The sequence below is a fragment of the Oryx dammah genome, unplaced genomic scaffold, assembly GCF_014754425.2.
Source record: "Oryx dammah isolate SB20612 unplaced genomic scaffold, SCBI_Odam_1.1 HiC_scaffold_11, whole genome shotgun sequence".
Classification (NCBI taxonomy): Eukaryota; Metazoa; Chordata; class Mammalia; order Artiodactyla; family Bovidae; genus Oryx; species Oryx dammah.
In genome coordinates this window covers 30,438,833-30,460,396 of record NW_024070195.1, presented here as the reverse complement: position 1 = coordinate 30,460,396, position 21,564 = coordinate 30,438,833, and the positions used below count along the sequence as shown (strand labels likewise).

The window sequence follows — 21,564 nt, the reverse complement described above, 5'->3', positions numbered from 1 at the left end:
ATGCTCATTGGCTATTAAAATTAGAATCAGAGCTGGGTCCACAACACTGCCAGACAATGATGGACATAATTAAAACATGGAACAAGAAGCTTCTACCTTCTCAGCCTCCATCAAAAATGCAGGCCACACTAGAACCAAGGAGAAAGCTACAGAATGTTTTGGTGCTACTGTCTCTTAAAAAATAAACCACAAAAAAATAGATACTAGAATATTTTATATATATGGAGTAGATATGAACAAGGAAAAAATTATTCTCCCTGGCATGCAGTCTCCTCCATGGAATCTGCATCTTTGGGCCCACCTTTCCCAGGACCTAGGACAGAGCCTGGAATAAAGCAAGTGCCCCATTGATGGAACTCAATGGAACCATCAGAGAAACATACCAAGGTCACTTGTCAAGGTCATTTGGTGTAGACAATACTCCACTACCATCATTACCACCCCCAAAAAGAGAGTACCTTAAAGACTAGGAACAAATTCTAAATGACTGCTGAGTGTACACAGAGAAAGAGGAGACAGATGTGCAGAAACCAAAAATGAAATAAGTTTTAGGCAAATCTGACCCAACATTGCAAACCTCCCAAGACAGAATGGATTGGCACATAAACCACTGTTGGCTCTTCCTCAATTAAAACAAGGATGGTGCCCTCTTTCAAGTTAGCACAGTAAAACAAAGCCCTACTTATCTTTCTCATGGGTCCCTTCAGCTGTCATTTTTTTAAATGTTTTAAATCACAAAATAATATTTTCATTATAAAAAATAATTTTAAAAAATCACTTCTAATTCTACTGCCTAAATTTAATAGCACAATATTAACATTTATGTTTTCATTTTCCTATGTTTATATTTGTTTTTCCTAATGAAACCTTCTTTTGAACCCTTAACAATACCTCGTGATCATCCTTCCACATTATTAAATATTCCATTTAACCAAATCCTATCACTGCATCAATTATATTTTCTCTTTTTTGGAGGCAATATCAAGGTGATCCAGTGACTTATTCCCAAGTATCTAAATCCTTCAATCTGCTGTTTGCCCTAACAGTTCTTTCCTTAAACCTGAGATTTCAAGGAAGCACAATGTTTTGCCTCCTGAGCCCCTTTGTTTGAACTGCAGTCATTTTATTTAATTGGAGGCCAATCATCTCCCTTTTCTTTCCCCAAATCCAGCTATTCAAAGCCTTATTTTAGTTGTGAACCATATTTAATTGAGATGGTTTCTCAGAAAGTCACAAGACACCGTGTGTGCCTTTGAATGCTTACCCCTGCCTCTGTGCCTTTGAATGCTTACCCTTGCCTCTATTAGTAAATCTTTTTTTCTGAACTTCCACATTTCAAAGGAGTTAAAAATACACCAAGATTGTAAAGCAATCATCCTTCAATTAAAAATAAATTTTAAAAAGTATACTAGGAGCTCTAAAGACTAACTTCAGAGTCAATTAGCACCAATGAACTTTTATCCAGTCAGTCACTTAGATCAAAGAGTCAACTGATGAACGTTTATTTTAATAATGAAGAAACACTACACTGCTAGTATAGAAAGATGAAGGCATTTGGACTTCTTAAATATATAAAACTGAGTCCCTTGATACACAAATGTGGTGCAGAATGATAGCAGGCTAGAGTGGACCAGGGAAAAAACTCTCTCCCTCACTCTTTTAGGTAATGAGTTTGGACCACTGGAAAAGAACACAGGCAGAATGGTCTTTAAAATTTTAAGTGGTTTTTTATCAAGTCTCCGCAGCAGTGTTTTTCCCTGAGAATACATTGCAAAACTTCAATCGAAATCTGAGAACTATGATTCAATAGCCTAATTTGTAGTTAATTCACGGCCTTTCAGAGAAGTACCTTATGATTAAGGAAGGGCTAGGTAAATACATCATGACTGTAACTATGCTATGTAGAACATCTTCAGTAGGTCAGGCATTTTATATCCTTTACTCCTAGAGTCTTAATGAACTCGGGTGACGAGCTAACAGAGGCAGAGAAAGTTAAAGTGAAACATACTTGACCACTCAGCTAGTGTCAGAGCTAGGGTTCCTATCCCATGCTTTCTGAGGCCAAAACCGGGGCTCATGGACCAACAACTATAAATAAATCACCCTCCCGGGTCCCCTCAGTTTCATCTGAGACACTGATTGGACAAGCCCAGGGAGAAATATTAATCTTGTTACTAAACACTGCCAGCCTCACCTGCATCCTCGCGGATGCTTGGTGGTAAGAGGGAGCCTTCTTAAATGACATCACAGAAAACATCGGCTGTTAGAGGAAGGGAATAGAAAAAAGTCCTCCTTCTTACTTTTGTTCAAAGTGTGTTATGCAAAATGAAACTGTAAATTGGGGGAAAAAAAGGATAGATCTAGATGTAGTCTGATGCCAGAATCCATCCCGAAGGCAAAGATTCTCAGTTTTGTACATTAGAAGCACTTACAGGGCCTTTAAATATACTGATTCCTAAAAGTACTCCTTCTGAGTCCTGTCCTCATAAATTCTAATTTGGTCTACAGTGAGGTCCAAGTACCAGAATTTTTTAAAGTTCTCTGGATGATTAATGGAAAACAGCTTAGAAGCACTGCCCTAGAAGAGATGTGCGCGTGCGTGCGTGCGTGCGCGTGCGCGTGCGCGTGTGCGTGTGTGTGTGTGTGTGTGTGAAGCTAAATAGCAAGGAGCAGTTCTTTTCTCTTCTGACATATACCTGGTAAAATCTGGAGCTCAGGGACCTAAAGGTTAGTGGGAAGGACAGACAGCTGGGCTGCGTTACCTGGGCCGTATCCTCCATGAGGCCTCGGATCTTCTCCACCACATCGTTGCGCCGGTGCTGGCGCAGGGCGCTAATTAACTGGGCCAGGCTGGCCTCGGGGCCCCGGATGGTCCAGTGCTGCAGCGCTGCGTAGGCGCGCTCGTGGTCCGCCGTGTACCCGTTGGAGAAAGCGGCCACCTCCCTCTCGCTGGCATTGCACAGAAACTGATAGATATCCTTCCACTGGCTTCCCACTTGGGCTGCTACCAGCTTCAGGATGTCAATACCTATACCAGACACAAAACAAAATAAAGAAAAAATACAGAAACATGAGGGCTTTATAGAAGGCCGTTCTGTTTTAACAAACTTAAAGAAGCATGCTTTCCCAGGCTCTAATCAAGGGAATGCAGTGTCTTCTAGAAGCACTTGGCATACGCCGCCCACCCTTGGGATGAGTTAGCCCCCCTCCTGCAAACGTCACCTCAAGAAAGTAGAACCAGGAGAAGGAGCAACCTGGAAGAATAATAAATCGCCCCTTAAAGATGTTTTGAAAGCCAAACTCAAAGTACTCAAGGTGATTCCTTTATTTGCTGCTAAAAACTGGAATCAAATAAACAAGAGGCTCCCAGATGAAAAAAAAATGGTGACTTCATGAAATCTAGAAAAACATAAGCCACAGGTTCAAACTGAAGTGGAGTTAATCCAGCACTGTCTGGGTAAAGGGTGTTGAGAGTCGAGGCTATGGTGTCCAGTACACAAACTGACAAACACCCATCTGATCCAGTCCAATTCCTTCTTACGCTTTAAAATACTATACTCAAAGGGCAGCTTTCTCATCTATTATTATTCAATCTCCTAAGCTGACTTCAACAGCTATAATGAAGACAACAGCAAAATGACAGTATAATAACAATAGCTATTATCTTCCAGATATTATGTGAAGGCATTAGCTCCTGGAACATTTTTATAAAGTATTAACATTTCAATTGTCTGGGTTAAAAAAAAAAAAAAAGAAAAAAAGTAAGATAATTTGCCCAATATCACAAAGGTAGGCAGGTTGGATTCTGAACCCAACTCACTGGATACCGAGTTTTTCTAGCTCATCAGTTACTTGTAAATCCGTCAGCGTGGATCTATAGTTCCCAGATCTGATGATCAGTGTGTGAAATGCCAAAATCAAATCTTGGGGTCTGATAACTAGGATAAGTACCTGGCATCCACCTGCTGTGAAGTAGGGGCTTCCCTACATGGCAAAATTTGGTGTCCTCCTCTACAAAGCACCATCTCTTTGCAATTATGCATTGGCTTTGCCCAAATTTATCCAATATAACCCCACAGTAAGGGCTCTGGTAGTTACTACCACAGGTGAATGAATCCTCTGAGTCAATACCATATTGTTCAGTAGTCATACTCACATGCCCAGATATCAGTTACTATAGTTAACAATGTCTTGGCTAACTGTAGCTAGTGAAGATGATATGGTATATATATATACACAGTGGAATACTACTCAGCCATAAAAAATGAAATAGTGCCATTTGAACAACACAGATGGACCTAGAGATTATCATACTAAGTAAGTCAGAAACAGACAAATAACATATGGCACCACTTATATATGGTAACTAAAATATGGCACAAATGAACTTAGTTACAAAACAAACAGATTCACAGATGCAGAAACAAACTTATGGTTACCAAAGGGGAAAGGGAGTGAGGGAGGAATTAATTAGGAGTTTGGGATTAGCAGATACAAACTACTATATAAAAAACTGATAAGCAACAAGGTCCTACTGTATAGCATAGGGAACTATATTCAATACCTTGTAATAAACCGCAATGGAAAAGAATCTGAAAAAGAATATATATGTGTCAAACTGAATCACTTCAGTGTACTCCAGAAACTAACACAACATTGTAAATCAACTATACTTCAATTTTTAAAATAAAAATCTTGAAGAAAAAGTTTTTAAAGCATTTACTACTCAAAAAAAAAAAAAAAAAAAAGGAGTCAAGTTCCCAAGTGAAGCTTGGGGAAGAAAGCAAAGGAAGAAGAATTTACCAAGATGGTTAACTGAATTTTTCAATTAACTAGAAGTTAGTCTTGGAGAAGGCAATGGCACCCTACTCCAGTACTCTTGCCTGGAGAATCCCATGGATGGAGGAGCCTGGTGGGCTACAGTCCATGGGGTTGCTAAGAGTCAGACACGACTGAGCAACTGAGCGACTTCAGTTTCACTTCTCACTTTCATGCATTGGAGAAGGAAATGGCAACCCACTCCAGTGTTCTTGCCTGGAGAATCCCAGGGACAGGGGAGCCTCGTGGGCTGCTGTCTATGGGATTGCACAGAGTCGGATATGACTGAAGCGACTTAGCAGCAGCAGCAGCAGCAGCAGCAGAGGTTAGTCAGGAGGGAAAAAAACAAAACGTTTTTTGCTCCAATCGTTGTTGAGGAAAATATTTATAAAATAAACTATCCATTTGTGCCTAAGAAGAGAGCACTAAGAATTCCAGAAGAGTCCTTGTAAATGGAAGACTCTGTGGTTTGCATAGCCATGGAAACCTTTCCTCAGTCACAGCATGCTACTGAGGCAGAAGATTTGGAAGGCTGCGAATATCCTGAACCAATCCCCTAAAAATGGTTTCGGAAAGTAAGTGCCTGGTAGCAGGCTGCTTTCTTGAAAACTGTAAAAGTGGGATACCACACTTTGAGAAATGACTGTACTTCTCACACTATTTTCCCTGGCAGTGTGAAATACACTTGAAACCATTGCTTTTTTGTTTTCATAAAAATCTTTAGCAATACATAGTTTTTGATTTCAAGCAAACAGACTCCTCAAAAAAAAAAAAGTCCTATTAAAATTGCAAATAGAGCTGCCTTATGACCCAGCAATCCCACTGCTGGGCATACACACCGAGGAAACCAGAATTGAAAGAGACACATGTACCCCAATGTTCATTGCAGCACTGTTTATAATAGCCAGGACATGGAAGCAACCTAGATATCCATCAGCAGATGAATGGATAAGAAAGCTGTGGTACATATACACAATGGAGTATTACTCAGCCATTAAAAAGAATACATTTGAATCAGTTCTAATGAGATGGATGAAACTGGAGCCGATTATACAGAGTGAAGTAAGCCAGAAAGAAAAACACCAATACAGTATACTGACATGTCTATACGGAATTTAGAAAGATGGTAATGATGACCCTGTATGCGAGACAGCAAAAGAGACACAGATGTATAGAACGGACTTTTGGACTCTGAGGGAGAGGGAGAGGGTGGGATGATTTGGGAGAATGGCATTGAAACATGTATACTATCATGTAAGAAACAAAGTGCCAGTCTATGTTCGATACAGGATACAGGATGCTTGGGGCTGGTGCATGGGGATGATCCAGAGAGATGATATGGGGTGGGAGGTGGGAGGGGGATTCAGGATTGGGAGCTTGTATACATCCGTGGTGGATTCATGTCAATGTATGGCAAAACCAATACAGTACTGTAAAGTAAAATAAAGTAAAAATAAAAATTAAAAAAAATAAAAATAAAATAAAACCCCACAGGTAACTTTCAGAAGCAAACCAGTTCTTTGTGGTTGATGCAGTCGATTCTTCCAAATATGCTTCATCCCTGAATCTTAATGTAGGTCAATGTGAGGAAGGCCCACAGTGTCTTGCATGGAAACATGACTGTGTTTTCTTGTATGTGGGACCTTTGCTTAAATCTTAGTGATGCCAGTGACAGTGTGGCTTTGGGCAAACCACTAACTGTCATGTTCATTTCCTCATCTGTACAGTGGAGATACTCAGGACGGTCCCTGGGGATGAGCTGATTAACATTTTCTATAGAGTCGATTTATTTTTGGAAGTACCCCATCATTATAAATGCTCCATACACTGAGCACTACAACTTAAGACAAAATGCATTTCTGATGCAAACACACAGGCTTTATGGAGTAATTACAGAGTTTAAAAGGCTTACGCTTAACAATAGCTCCTTCTTCCGAAAGCCAGCATTTATACTTTTTTTTAGCCACAAAAATTACAAAAAAAAAAAAAAGGAAAACACGAAGAATGGGTGCAATGAGATTTTCCTTCAACTAAGATTGACTGGAAGCTAAATTTAAGGACCATGAATCATGTTTCACCTTATTCTTTTACTATGTAAACATGGAGTCAACTCATGTGAACCAGCCCGGCCCCTCCCACTGTAGAGCAGATAAAGACAAAGAAGGCGGAGGCAACCACTGGCTCTGGAGACCCCAGCCTCTCAGCCTAGCACAGGATCACAGACCACCACAGATGAAGACCAGTCTGAACTAGCCCATGACTCTAGGTATACCTTGCCCAATCCCACCATCGCCACCAAAGGGAAAAGAAAAACCTGCAGAGTATTTCAAGAGTCTTCCCTGGGCAGCCACTGTGTGTTAACTGCATTTGCTGGACTGAAAGCCCTTGTGAGATTTTAAGACAAAGAGTTTAGCACCAAGAAAATGAAGTCATGCCAATGGAGCACAAAATTTGATGGGATCTGAAAGTGTTCTTTGTTTAGAAAAAAAAAGTTTCAGGCAAAATCAGTAATACAAGTATAGGAAATGCAATAGAATGATTAACTGAGATCACTACCTCTCGGGAGGGAGGGCGGCATTACTGGACAGGTGCACAGAGGGGGCTTCAAAGGTATTCACAAGGTTCAACTTCCAAAGCTGCATGGTGGGAGAACAGGTCTCTGTATTTTATTACTGTACTTGATATTTATTTTTACTTTATTACTCCTTTTAAAGCTATATATGTAACATATATAACACTTCTACAGACATGTATTCATATATAACTCATATATACACATACTATTACGTGGACATATAAATTTTCTTTAAGTGTTTAATTTTATGGTGAGGAATCTCATGGAGAAAGATTAATGACCAGTTTTAAGGCTGCCTAGGATAGCTAGTGGTACCTCTGCTGTGGATCATATGGAATGTGGTGTCATAGAGGAACATTATTATTTGCTTGAATTCTGCTCCTAGGGCACAGTCCACATATGAATGCACTCAGGGTTGGCCACGAAGTGTGTGCTTCTTCCTGGCCTGTTATTACTGACCAAGCAGATGCTGGGAAAGTTTTTCTCTGAGGATACCAACTGTAGTTCTTTAAACTATGGTCCCTTAAAAAAAAAAAAGGAAGTTTCAGCAAGCTTTTTCTGTACAGGGTGAGAGTAAATACTGAGAACTATACAGTGTCTGTTGCAGGTTCTCAATTCTGTTGTTAGCTGACAGCAGCCGTAAGCAACACAAATGAGCCCATGTGCTGTAGTTCTCTCTCACCTTTGAGATGGTAGCATTTTAAACTGCTTTAAACCAGGATGTACGGAATGAAAACAGCAAAGAGAAGAATGTGTTTAGCATAAGCTTTTTGCTGGTACTACATTCTCATCAGTTACAAGACTGAAGTATCAAATGGCAAAAAGACTTACAAAAGCACTGTGTTAAAAGAAACACACACACAAAAATGAAAGGTCCTACTCCAATGATTAACCTCACTGTGAAATGCTAGTGAAATTGAGATTGAGACCAAGTCTCTGCTTGGCAGGGTGCCATGGTCATCTGTCCATCAGAGTTCTGAGAATTTTCATTGAAGACAGTCACTAGGTGTTGAATTAATCTTAACTTATTTAGCCGAACTTCTTTTTCCTTAGGTTGAAAAGCAATATAATTGTCAACCCATGAAAGTGCTGACTGATGGACAATGAGGTTAACTTCACTTTTCTTGTGTTTGCAGGTCCTTGGAGCTCTGGGGAATGGTAGAAGTTTCTAAAGAAGTCATTGAAGGAGTCAAGTCCTATAAACCAGGGGCTGTACTAGCCAGGGGCTGCATCTGAGAAGGTGGGCCTCGTCCAAGGGAAATGGCTTGTGATCTTTAAGGTGCAAGTAGTAGAAAGATCACGAACTTATAAATCCCAAGATATGGTTTCAAACTCTGTGACCTGTTAGTTGTGTGACTTTGGGGCAAACAACTTCTAAGATTTCAGTGTCCTCATCAGTAAAATGAAAATACCACTTTTTATTTCATAGGCTGGATAAGGAGATGGATGGGGTCAAGGGTTAAAACTATAAAGCACCCTGGTTCTCCTTGCTCTGTTTCTTCCATTTCTGGACCAGAGTCACTGAAGCAATGAATCTGAAAGGTAGCAGTTCTACAAAGACAAGCTGTTAGCACCAGGACCACGGGCACCGAAAGATGAAGCCAGGCTCCAGCATCCCAACCTGCTGGGTTTCTTGAAATCTCTCTAGTATGTGTCTGAAGGGGCATCATTGCACAAGACTATAGCCACCCACAGAAAGGGACAGGTGAAAGGTCAATGCCACCTCCCCTGCCACACGCAAAGCATCAAGACAGTACTCAGGGGCTCCCTCTTCTGAGTGAGCAGACTGCCCAGCTCCACTCTGAGGGAGCTCAAGAAAAAGGCATGAGGTTATCGTGAAAGACACAGTATTTTCCCAAACACTATAAAACCCTGAGTTAGGTATAATCTGGGTGACAACCCTCACTGGAGGCTCATTTCTTTTCAAGCTCCATGTCAATGCCAGCATGCAAGAAAGGGTTCGTCCTCTTTTAATAACAACCTGAACTGGCTTTTATAAATAAAGTATTAAAGCTCCTTTCTTTTCGAGATAAACATCTGAAATGAATGCCATCATTAAGAAGCCACTGTAAAGCCTTCTCTGGAAGAGACACAAAAAACGGTGATCAAAGAACCGGAGGAAACAGAGGTCATGTGGACCCCACGATACAGCCCTCTGAATTCCATGCTATACAACCATGAGGTACAGGAACGAGTACATCGAAGGGATTAATGTGTTTAGTATAAGCTTTTTGCTGGTACTACATTCTCATCATTTAAAAAGATTTCCACTGCATCTCCCATCCTTGTGAAATGTATAGCAGTTCTCATTATCCTTCTAGAAAAAGAAGTGGGGGAAGAGGAGGGACAAATAATGAAAAAACTCTCATGGAGGCAATTAGTACACAAACTCTTCCCAGGATAGATGACTCCACAGTTATCCCTGTGCTGGTTTCTACACACACACACACACACACACACACACAGAGTCTCCTGAGACATACATGTAGAAAACAGGACACATGAGCTCAAAACCACTTCACTTCTACCCCAGCCTCACTCCACCCCAAACATGCTCTTCATCAACACACGTTGTAATCTCAAGTTTGCCAACAGCAGACACAGGGGAAAGATAGACACAGCACATAAAATGTTTGTATAGAGCAACGTAGGTCAAGTTCAGAAATCTGCATAAAAGCCTAGCTTTAGCATTCCATGATGCCCTGTACAATGGTCATGTTCTCAGAGATGCCTGTTCTGGACCTCTTTTGCCTGAGCCCCATGCCTGCTCTCATCACCATGATCCCCACCAACTCCTGGAACCTAGCAATAATAAAAAGTACAATGAGTATCTCTGAATGAATGAATCAATGAATGGGAGCCATTCTCTCATCCCGTCCCTCTTGCCTAAACTGCTCACCCTCACCATTTATCATCCCCTTAGTGTGTAACTTAAACCCCTGAGAATGTAAGAGACCAAAGGCTATCACATCCTTGCTGTGTGGTCTGGCCAGGTCCACAGTCTTTATCATGACCAGAAGTTAGGCCAACATGTGGCTGTCAGTGAGGGGAACCCAGGCTTCCCAGCACAGGAACCCAGCTGTTGTGCAAGAACCTCTCCCTCTGTCAGGGGTTCCATGGAAGGGGGTCCACTGTTTGCACATCCGAGCCCAGAGCTCATGAGGCAAAGAGGTCCCACGAGGGTGGAAACCTCCTCCAGAGATAAGCTATCCAAGCCACGGTCTGACTGGCCTGATAATACAGTAAATGCTCCTAAAAGCAGACACCCCACACATGAATGTGCTTTGCAGTAACCAGCATGTCATAGGATGGTTAGAAGATGCTCTATCGGGACTTCCCTGACAACCCAGTGGTTAAGACTCTGCACTCCCACTGCAGGGAGCGCAGGCTGGATCTCTGGTGGAGGAGCTAAGATCCCGCACGGTTAAAAAATAACAATAAAAACACACTGTATCTACAACGATCACTCCCAAAAGCATCACACAGAAAACTGCTTCATCCACGCCGGGAACTTGGTTTGCCCCAAGTTAAAAATACTCCTTCCCTGTGGAGGTGAAAAGCTGGGGGAACTGTTTCGATTTCATTTGAAACCCTAACGTGGTTTCCAAGGCAGAATTCATCACTATCTTGTTGAAGCTTCAATGGGCAATCATTACAAGCTCAGATGAATCTAGGGAGCCGCTAAAAACCACCGTGCAAAGGTCTCGCGGTTAACGGAGGAACTGTTTACCAAGGGCAAATTCTGTCAAGACAGTAGATGGTTTTCCAGATGAAAGATATCAATTTCACTGATGCTGTGAGGACAACTAATAACCTTTTTTTTCATTTCTCAGAGGAACACACACACAAAAAACCAAAGCCAAAAATGCCCTCTTCCTTCATCTTAGCCTGTATCTGAAGATGCTGATTTATTCATTCAACAAAAATGCACTGAGCCCTTACTGAGCATCAGACACAATTCTAGGTAGTGGGCAGTGGCAATGAATGAAGCAGTCCTTCCCTGGTGAAGCCTACATTCAGCTGGGGGATATGGGAAGTAATGAAATATTCCATGTGTTGGACAGCCAGCCAGGAGAGCTAGGGCGGAAAAGAGAGCAGAGGGAAAGCGATGGGGCAGGCTGGGCTGCAATTTTAGATACGGGCCTGCTCCCTGGTATCTCAGAGAAGGGTCCACTGAGCTAACATTGGAATCAAGCCTTAGAGGTGAGGGGGCGAGCCCTGTGGAGAGAATACCAGGTGCGAAGGGAGGAAGGGTGTTGACACGTACACTGAAGGGCAGGAAGGCCAGTGTGGCTGGAGCAAGTCAGCCATGGGGAACATGGTGGGCACTGGAGGCTGGAGCTGACTGGCTGGGAGGGGAGCACAGACCACACTGGGCCTCCAGGCTGCTGCTGGGCATGCAATGGTAAGTCACTGGGGTCTTTGACTTTTCAATGACACAAATGACACTATCTGACTTACATCAAACAGGATCACTCTGGCCATTGTGTCAAGAATAAACTAAAAGGGCCACAGGCAAAAGCGGAGCGACCAGTTAAGATGTCAAGGCAATGATTCAACAGAGAGGTGACAGTGGCTTGGGCCAGGGTGGTGGCTGCGAAAAGGAGGGGAAATGGTCGGCTTCTGCATCTGTTTTGAAGATAGAGCAGGTGGGATTGGCTAATGGATCTAATATGGGGTGAGAAAGAAGGAAAGGAGTTAAGGATGACTCTAACATGCGTGCATGCTCAGTCGTGTCTGACTCTTGGCAACCCCATGGACTGCAGCCCAGCAGGCTTTTCTGTCCTTGAAATTCTCCAGGCAAGAATACTGGAGTGGGTTGCCATTTCCAACTCCAGGGGATCTTCCCAACCTAGCAGACTTTAAGGTCTGCTTAGGGCTTCCCTGCTGGCTCAGACGGTAAAGCGTCTATCTACAATGCGGGAGACCTGGGTTCGATCCCTGGGTCGGGAAGATCCGCTGGAGAAGGAAATGGCAATCCACTCCAGTACTATTGCCTGGAAAATCCCATGGACAGAGGAGCCTGATAGGTTACAGTCACATGGGGTCGCAAAGAGTCGGACACAACTGAGCGACTTCACTTTTACTTTCACTTTAATCAGGGGGAAGACTGGAGGCGCCATCTGCTGCATTGGGTAACTGATGTGGACTGGATGGTTCAGGATTCAGATTTTCCCATCTGAAGTGGGAGGTGCCTGTTGGACATCTGGGTCCGTCAGGCAGGTGGTAGGCATTCTGCCTGAGTTCAGGTGCAGGATCCAGGCTGGAAGATGCACCTGGAATGACCAGCGGATAAATGGTATGTAAAGCCATGGGTCACCCAGGGAGGGAATCTGTGCAGGTGGAGCCTGCTCGCCATTATTCAGAGGTGGGGTCCAAGAGGAGGACCTAGCCAAGGAGTTGAAGAAGGCACAGCCAGAATGGTGGGAGGAGACCCAAAGGAAGGAAGAAAGGAGGCCAGGGAGCCAACAGGCCACAGTGGAAAACTCAGAACTGAACAACGCAGTTAGAATCAGGCCGTCAGACTTCATGGAAAAGAGGCAGGACTGGGGCTACCACATTGCCACCATATTTTAGACATTCTAAGATATCTGAAAGCACTTTTTAAAAATTGAAGTACAGCTGATTTATAACGTTTCAGGTATACAGCAAAAACAGGCTGACAGATAGACAGATACTCTCTTTCAGATTCTTTTCCAGTATAGGCTATTACAAGATATTGAATATAGTTCCTTGTGCTATATGGTAGGGCCTTGTCATTTATCTATTTTATATATAGTGAAAGTGAAAGTCGCTCAGTCGTGTCCGACTCTTTGCGACTCCATGGACTTCTGTCCATGGAATTCTCCAGGACAGAAAACTGCAGTGGGTAGCCTTTCCCTTCCCCAGGGGATCTTCCCAACCCAGGGATAAAACCCAGGTCTCCCACATTGCAGGTGGATTCTTTCCCAGCTGAGCCACACGGAAGCCCTATATATAGTAGTATGTATCTGTTAATCCCAAACTCCTAATTTATCCCTCACTCACCCCTTCTCTCTTTGGTAACCACACATTTGTTCTCCATATCTCTGAGCCTGTTTTGTAAATAAGTTCATTTGTATCATTTTTTTAGATTCTACATATAAGTGATATGTTTTTAATCAATGCCTTTCCATAGCTCCGTTGCAGTGTTTTTTTTTTTTCCTCCTTGCTGCTGCTGCTGCTAAGTCACTTCAGTCATGTCTGACTCTGTGTGACCCCATAGATGGCAGCCCACCAGGCTCCTCCGTCCATGGGATTCTCCAGGCAAGAGTACTGGAGTGGGGTGTGATTGCCTTCTTTTTTCTCCTTATTGGAGTATAAACAGTACATCCCACAATCAGTGGCATCTTTAATTTGACAAAATATAGTAAGAATTTTTTTAATTTATAAACTTGAACCCACCTACTTTTTACAATTTGACATATTAGCAACCCAATACATCAAATTCTGTACACACATTGCAAGGGTAACAACTAATTACTCGTGAAGAACGATCAACAAAATTCTAGCAACTCTTCCTCCTCTGCAAAATCTGCTTACATAAACCTGACCAGGTTGATTCAAGGACACTCACTGGTAAGGGACTTTTTTTCCCTGCTTGTATTTTAGCCCTACGTGGTGAAAATGCTGATGTGTTTTTCCAGTATCCCAAATAGCTTAAATTCAAAAACTGTTAGTTAGATAAATGAGAGACTAAAATATACATCAAAAACAAATATGCTCAGTAGCTCAGTCATGTCTGACTCTTTGGAACCCCACGGACTGTAGCTAGCCAGGCTCCTCTGTCCATGGGATTTTCCCAGCAAGAGTAACAGGAGTGGGTTGCCGTTCCTCCTCCATAAAACATAGATACTGTCCTCTAAAGTCTAGAGGAAGAAGTCACCATAGGGTGGGCCTGGGGAGGACAGCAGCCTTTCAAGGGCAAAGGCCACACCTCCCTCCACTCTGCACGAGGTAATGCTTTTGAAGTTGTCGCGGTAAGAGGCTTTTCTCCTGCAACGGCTGTGTGTGCTTTATAATTCTCAAACATCCTAGAATCCACCGAAAGGTGCCGTCTGCTGGAAACAGCATTACTGGAAGCAGAGGTGGCAAAGACAGAGGGTGGGGAGTGGGGGACTGGAAAGCAGCCCGCCTGTTCCTGCCTGTTCCCCGTGAGATGCCTGCAGCCCTAAGGACACAGCAAGGACCGGGCAGCCTCGTCAGTGGAAGAATCTGCTCCCTTCAGCCCGGCTCCCCGGTGTTTACACTTCAAGTCTACTTGCCATAGGAAATTTGGGCTGACAGACAGGATGACCGTCTGGAATCTGGAGTCCAGGAGGCTTCTGGCAAAGCAAGGGGGGTTTCTTGGTTGCAGCTGCTGCTGCTGCTGCTGCCATCCAGGGCTGAGAAAAGCACTACCAAGTTCAACAGATGTGAGCTCCTATGAGCACAACTCCGTCACCTCGGACTTCTCTGAAACAGCTTTTCTGTTTTCAAACGGCCCTCAGAGCCTGCAGCCCTTGGGTACCTGGCTTGAGAATGCTTCCACTGCAGGCAATCCAAGAAAAAGGGAAAAGGAGGTAATCGGAGTGGCTTCCGTGGAGGCAAACTCATTACTGATGACAATTTTATGGTTGTTTTATTTCAGAACAAGTTGGGTTTTGCTAAGGGAAGTAAATTTTTCTTGATTGGGCATGGTAAAAAAAAAAAAAAAAAAGTCAACCACAGAAACCTAGAAATTTCTAACACTGGAAAAATTAAAATCAAGATTTTTTTTATAAATCCAGACTCTGAGAATCAGAGAGCAGTGTCCAGAGTCAGATCGGTGCCTGAGATTAAAACCTGGCACTAATTCTTTATAGCTGTGTGACCCTGGGCAAGTGACTCTCTGCACCTCGGTTTTCCCACCAGTTAGAACTAGACATGGAACAACAGACTGGTTCCAAATAGGAAAAGGAGTACGTCAAGGCTGTATATTGTCACCCTGCTTATTTAACTTATATGCAGAGTACATCATGAGAAACGCTGGGCTGGAAGAAGCACAGGCTGGAATCAAGATTGCCAGGATAAATATCAATAACCTCAGATATGCAGATGACACCACCCTTATGGCAGAAAGTGAAGAGGAACTAAAGAGCCTCTTGATGAAAGTGAAAGAGGAGAGTGAAAAAGTTGGCTTAAAGCTCAACATTCAGAAAACGAAGATCATGGCATCTGGTCTCATCACTTCATGGGAAATAGATGGGGAAACAGTGGAAACAGTGTCAGACTTTATTTTGGGGGGCTCCAAAATCACTGCAGATGGTGATTGCAGCCATGAAATTAAAAGACGCTTACTCCTTGGAAGGAAAGTTATGATCAACCTAGACAGCATATTCAAAAGCAGAGACATTACTTTGCCAACAAAGGTCCGTCTAGTCAAGGCTATGGTTTTTCCAGTGGTCATGTATGGATGTGAGAGTTGACAGTGAAGAAAGCTGAGTGACGAAGAATTGATGTTTTTGAACTGTGGTGTTGGAGAAGACTCTTGAGAGTCCCTTGGACTGCAAGGAGATCCAACCAGTCCATCCTAAAGGAGATCAATCCTGAGTGTTCTTTGGAAGGACTGATGCTAAAGCTGAAACTCCAGTACTTTGGCCACCTCATGCGAAGAGTTGACCCATTGGAAAAGCCTCTGATGCTGGGAGGGATTGGGGGCAGGAGGAGAAGGGGACGACAGAGGATGAGATGGCTGGATGGCATCACCGACTCGATGGTTTGGGTGAACTCCGGGAGTTAGTGATGGACAGGGAGGCCTGGCGTGCTGCGATTCATGGGGTCGCAAAGAGTCGGACACGACTGAGCGACTGAACTGAAAATGGTGATGGCAGTAGGTCACCTCATAGGGTTAAGAAAATTAAGTTAAACTTATAAAACTGTTTAGAACAGGATATGGCATTCAGTAAGGTTGATAGCCCGCCGGACTACTCTGTCCATGGGATTTCCTGGGCAAGAATACTAGAGTGGGTTGCCATTTCTTTCTCCAGGGGATCTTCCCGACTCAGGGATCAAACCAGAGTCTCTTGTGTCTCCGGCATCTGACAGGGGGATGCTTTACTGACTGAGCCTCCACGGGAGCCTAAGGATGGTCCCAGTCTTTGTTAAAGAAAAGTAGATGATGAAAACTTAATGGTGGCAGAGACCCTTCTTATAAGGTTAGAAAATTATATTAGAAAGTCACAGTTTATTTGGGTGCTTTGCAACCCCAAATCACCTCAAGATCTCGCCTGGGTTGGTAGTAGCAAACACCCCCTAGTCCCACTTCAGAGAAATGTGGAAAAGTACTCATTATTGAATTCCTAATGCACTTCATTTGTTCTTCATTTCTGAACACTGCTTATGGTGGCTTTAATAATTCAGATGAAATGTTATGTCATTCCTGAAATCTGATTGAAGAATATATTAATGTTGTTCAGATACATCCAGGGCACAGCTTCCAGTTACTCAGCATTTGTCCCCAACCAACCCCTGCAACTTCGGGGAAATATTTATAAGAGAAACACAATCACAATTCCCTTCCTACAATTTGTTTCTTACTGCTTCTCCTGGAAAGAGGGGGAAGTTCTGCAGAGTTGTGAAACCGGGAAATGGTCTTCCTTCATAAGCCTAATAAAGACCAGTTCAATCCCGAGTTTGACGCCTGGTTTGGGAAGATCTCACATGCCACATGGGAACTAAGCCCTGCACCACAACTGCTGAGCCTGTGCTCGAGAGTCTGAGAACCACAGGTACTGCAACCCGAGTGCCATAGAGCCTGTGCTCCTCAACAAGAGAAGCCACTGCAATAAGAAGCCTGTGCATCGCAGCTAGAGAGTACCCCTGCTCACCACAACTAGAGAAAACCCTTGTGCAGAGACGAAGAAGATCCAGCACAAACAAAATTAAATAAATGAATAAAAATTTGAACAAAGACCAGTTCTCCCACAATGGACCGAGCTCAAAGGAGTACAGTGCCAACTGGCCAAACAGAAAATTGCTATGACTTTAGAAGTGAAGGAAACATAAAACACACAAAATGCCACAGCATTCTCAGTCTCCCTTCCTCCTGGCCACATAAGACCTCATCTTGTGTTTCCAGCACTAGGATTCCATGAAAGTAGGGTAGCAGTTTTGTGGAATTCAACTTTAAAACCATAAATCCATAAGGGGCGAGAGGACCCCCACCACCACCAAAAAAAAAAAGATGCTCTTGTTGATGAGGAAGGTGGGAACCACTGGTCTGGCTTCAGAGTGCTGGGGTCTACAGGGCATTCAGCAACACAGCACCATCTGCTTAAGGTGAGCAAGGGTAAGTGAAGTCTTACATGACCTCTTATGCAGAACACCCAGGACTAGGTGATTTTATCCTCACCCTTATCCTCCTGAACAATTCAGTGTGAAATGGATAAGGACCAGAAAATGATCTTACTATACAGGATTATCTGCTGCCCAGAACTCACTGCAATCAGATCAACAAGGTATTGTTTCCAGAGGCCTCTCTGAGCACCTGGAAAGGTTTTTCTGAAACAGAACCTCTCTTTGTTATGGGATTTTACCTGAGTGTACCTTTGAGGACAGCAATTTGGAAAGAAGAGATCTTCCTTTAAAAAAAAAATATATATTAAATATAAACCTCCCAAGGCAAAATCCTAGGGAAAAAGGTTAAACTGCTGAAAGAGATGATAACATCTGAATGAGATGACTGTGATTTAGCTGGAAAAACAGAATGCTGAAGCTCTGCTTCCTCAGAAGGTAGGGTCAGGTATTGTTTGATTTGGCCCTTCCATTCTTTCTGCAAAATAGGATTGTTTCAAGGACAGAGACACAGTAGTTTACAAGGTTACGGCGGCCATAAAAACACCTAAGATCGTTGTATTAAGTTGCTTTGTGTTGCTGGACTAGATTTACTTCTATAATTTCCTGTATTCTCAAGAATTCTGAAAACTACACCGCAAGAGACTTTTAGAAATACAGCTGTCCATAACCAAATCCATAAACACAGCTACTGAAAGAATGAAGTCGCTTCTTTAATTGAACAGGGTGGACACATTGTTTCTGCTAACTAGATATATGAGAACAAAGGTTCTGCCTGGCCACTTAAAGGGCAGTTTAATGAAATATCAGATCTTAGGCAAGACCCTATATTACAGGAAAAAGCATACTGTCTATCACCGGCCTTTTACTGGGTCAGTTGACAACTGAGGAATACGCATGGTAAATTAAAATATTGTATCCATGTTAAACTTATTGAAGCTGAAAACTGCTATTCTTTAAGAATATATCCTTTTTGTTAGGAAATAAATACTGAAGTAGCTGCCATAAATGGTCATGAAATGGTTCAGAAAAACTATTTTATGTTTAGCCCTCCAGGCTTCTCTGTCCATAGAATTCTCCAGGCAAGAATACTGGGTAGCCATGCCCTTCTCCAGGGGATCTTCCCAACCCAGGGATTGAACACAGGTCTCCCACATTGCAGGCAGATTCTTTACCATCTGAGCCATCAGGGAAATTACCTATATATTGTATATTATGTTATATGACATTTTATATATAACTAAATTACCTGGCACATTTTATAACATAAAACTTACATATTTTTATAGAAAAAGACCAAATGATAATGCAGAAGGGCAAAATGTTTGCAATAGGTCACCTGGGGACATGAATATAGATATTCTTTGTACTGGTTTTGCAATTTTTTTGTGGTTTTGCAATTATATCCATATAAAAATGATTTTTCTTAAAAAGGGAGAATTGGAGTCTTCCTTCTTCAGCTGCCAGCAAAAGGTTGTTTCATTCAAATCTGTGCAGGCTCATCCCAAGTAAGAAGTTCACCCCAGTCTTTCACTTGGTTTGACATTCACACAAATTAGCAAAGGGAAATAAAATGAGTTATTTTCTTAAACTTCCTCCACATTTCTTATTATAAGCGTAGCATGTGCTTGTTAAAGAAAATTTGGGTAAAAAACAAAACAATAAGGGATAAATCCACATAAACACCACCAAACTGAAAGAAACTTAAATTGTCACTTTGGCATTTTGTTTTTCAGAATTTATTCCCAAGTTTTAAGATAGCTAAGATTATATAAGGTGTATAGTATGGTGGTTTTTTCTATTCTTTAATCTTGTATAAACGTTTTCCCATGTCATGGGTTAAAAAAAATAAAAATTTCAGAATCCTCCACCTCAATGTAATATTCACAGTCATAATATGGATATGCCACAATTTACTTAGTCATTTCCCTAAAACCAACCCTTCGATTACTTTGGTTTTTATTATACATGATGTTGAATGAAAAGTTCAAGATCCTTGTGCTTAAATTTGTTTTTTTTAGTATTTCTGGTTTATATCTTTATGATAAATTCACAGAAATAGAACCGCTGGGCCAAAGAGTATAAGCAAGTTTAAGACTCAAGACAAAAGGTCAAACCACTTTACAGGAAGTTAAGCTTTACGCCTTTATCTTTAAGGAGAAAGATCCTGAATGGCATTATCAAAACTTGGGCTAAAATCTTATTTAATATTAAAGAAATGGAAGTTTTACTGCCACAGTCTGAAAACTGCAGTCTTTAGATCACACTTAGCTACCAGGAAAAGTTTCATAAGCTATGTTTTGCCCTCCAAAGAGAAAAAATTGAAATATTCCAGCCCATACTCATACACACTGATAACTAGGTAAGAGATATGGGGCCAGCCTCAAGTGATCAAGATACTAAGCTTTGGGTATCTAAAACCCTAAAAGCCTTCCTATCTTCCCGATAGAGATGAGATCCTAAAAATATAAGAGGGGAAAAATACATGTGGGTAAAGTGATAGGAACCTAAAGGCAAGGTTCAAATTCGAAAAACCGCACTTGAGACAAGTTGCCTTTTTCCTCCCTCTATTTTCTCAGCAGCCTCATCAGGAGATACGGATCCAGTCCCACCTTTGCTGAAACAAAAGACTGACTCCCCTGGGTCAAGGCAGCCAAACTTCTCTGAACTTGATCCCCTCACCTGTTACACAACAAAGTCAAACAAAGACCCTGAAGGTCACTGTCACGTCTCATTTGGAAATACTGTCCTTTAAATGCACAGGGGAACCAGGAGAGATGAGTAATTCTCTCTGAACATTACCGCAATCACGTGCTAACCACTTGATTTCTCCTATCACAACCAGATCAAACAGCACGTGGTATAAAAAGAGATTCCAAAAACTGTGGGATCTCTTTTTGGAACGAGTTTGGCAGGCTCACCGTGGCCATTGCAGTAGTAGGTCCACTTCTCCCGGTTCTGGGTGGGGGTCATGGAGTTCTTGAGCCCCGCCTTTTCCACAATGGCGCTGGGATCCTGCCGGGGCCCCTTCTTGAGAGTCCTCGAGCTTTTCCGGATACTGCACACCACTATCACCACCAGCACCAGCAGCAGGAAAAGCACAATCATCCACGGAAGATGCTCGTTGATGTCAAAATGTTTGTGTGGGTTCTGCCTGGGGTGGCCCCTCTTGAGGCCTTTGATGGGCGTGCTTGACTTCTCACCCCCAGTGGCCTCCATGGACGGCAGCAGCTTCAGGATGTGTCTGTGGTGGGGCCCTTGCTGGTGGTTCACTACCTGGAGCTTGGGGAAGGTCTTGTTCATACCTTCCTCCCCGCTCGCTGAGCTTGTGTTGTCAGGGACTGTCCCTTCCTGGGTGCCACTTGGCACCTTTGGTCTAACAGAGGCAGAAGAGTTGGATTCTGTTGAGTTGATGCCTAGAAAAAAAAGAGTAAGGAGGGGGGAAGAGCTTTTCTATATGTAGGGTATCTACACATTCATCCTCTTCCTAGTCATCTCCAAACCAGGTCAGATAATCCAAGAAGAGATGACCTATGGAGCTTTAGAATAAATGATATTGTACATTTTCACAAAGACCTTGACAATGCCTTTACGTGGGAGGTTAAAACTCAGCTGAACAGCTAAACTCACTCTCTCCTGCCAAAAGCAAGGGCATCTCAGGGACCAAGTGCCTGAGCTTCATAGTAGCTTCTCCTGTGCTGCACGTACTATGTCAACTCTTAATTGTTTTGATTATTAGAAAACTAGCTCCAATTGAATTCCACTGTCTTTTAATTTCTTTATTCTTCCTCTCCCACCAACTGGCTATTTCATGAGGCAGTGGTAAAATGGAAAACATA

The 21,564-nt window shown here is 42.6% G+C and overlaps 1 protein-coding gene across 1 annotated transcript in view; it reads right to left on the bottom strand.

Annotated features, from left to right (window-relative positions):
• TNFRSF21 (TNF receptor superfamily member 21) overlaps positions 1 to 21,564 on the bottom strand; it is a 65,504-nt gene that overhangs the window by 24,445 nt on the left and 19,495 nt on the right. The window contains exons 3-4 of the mRNA XM_040249506.1: positions 20,647 to 21,141; positions 2,763 to 3,028 (exon numbers count right to left, since the gene is read on the bottom strand). Of these exons, the coding sequence (XP_040105440.1) occupies positions 2,763 to 3,028; positions 20,647 to 21,141 (761 nt within the window). The remainder of the gene's footprint in view (positions 1 to 2,762; positions 3,029 to 20,646; positions 21,142 to 21,564) is intronic.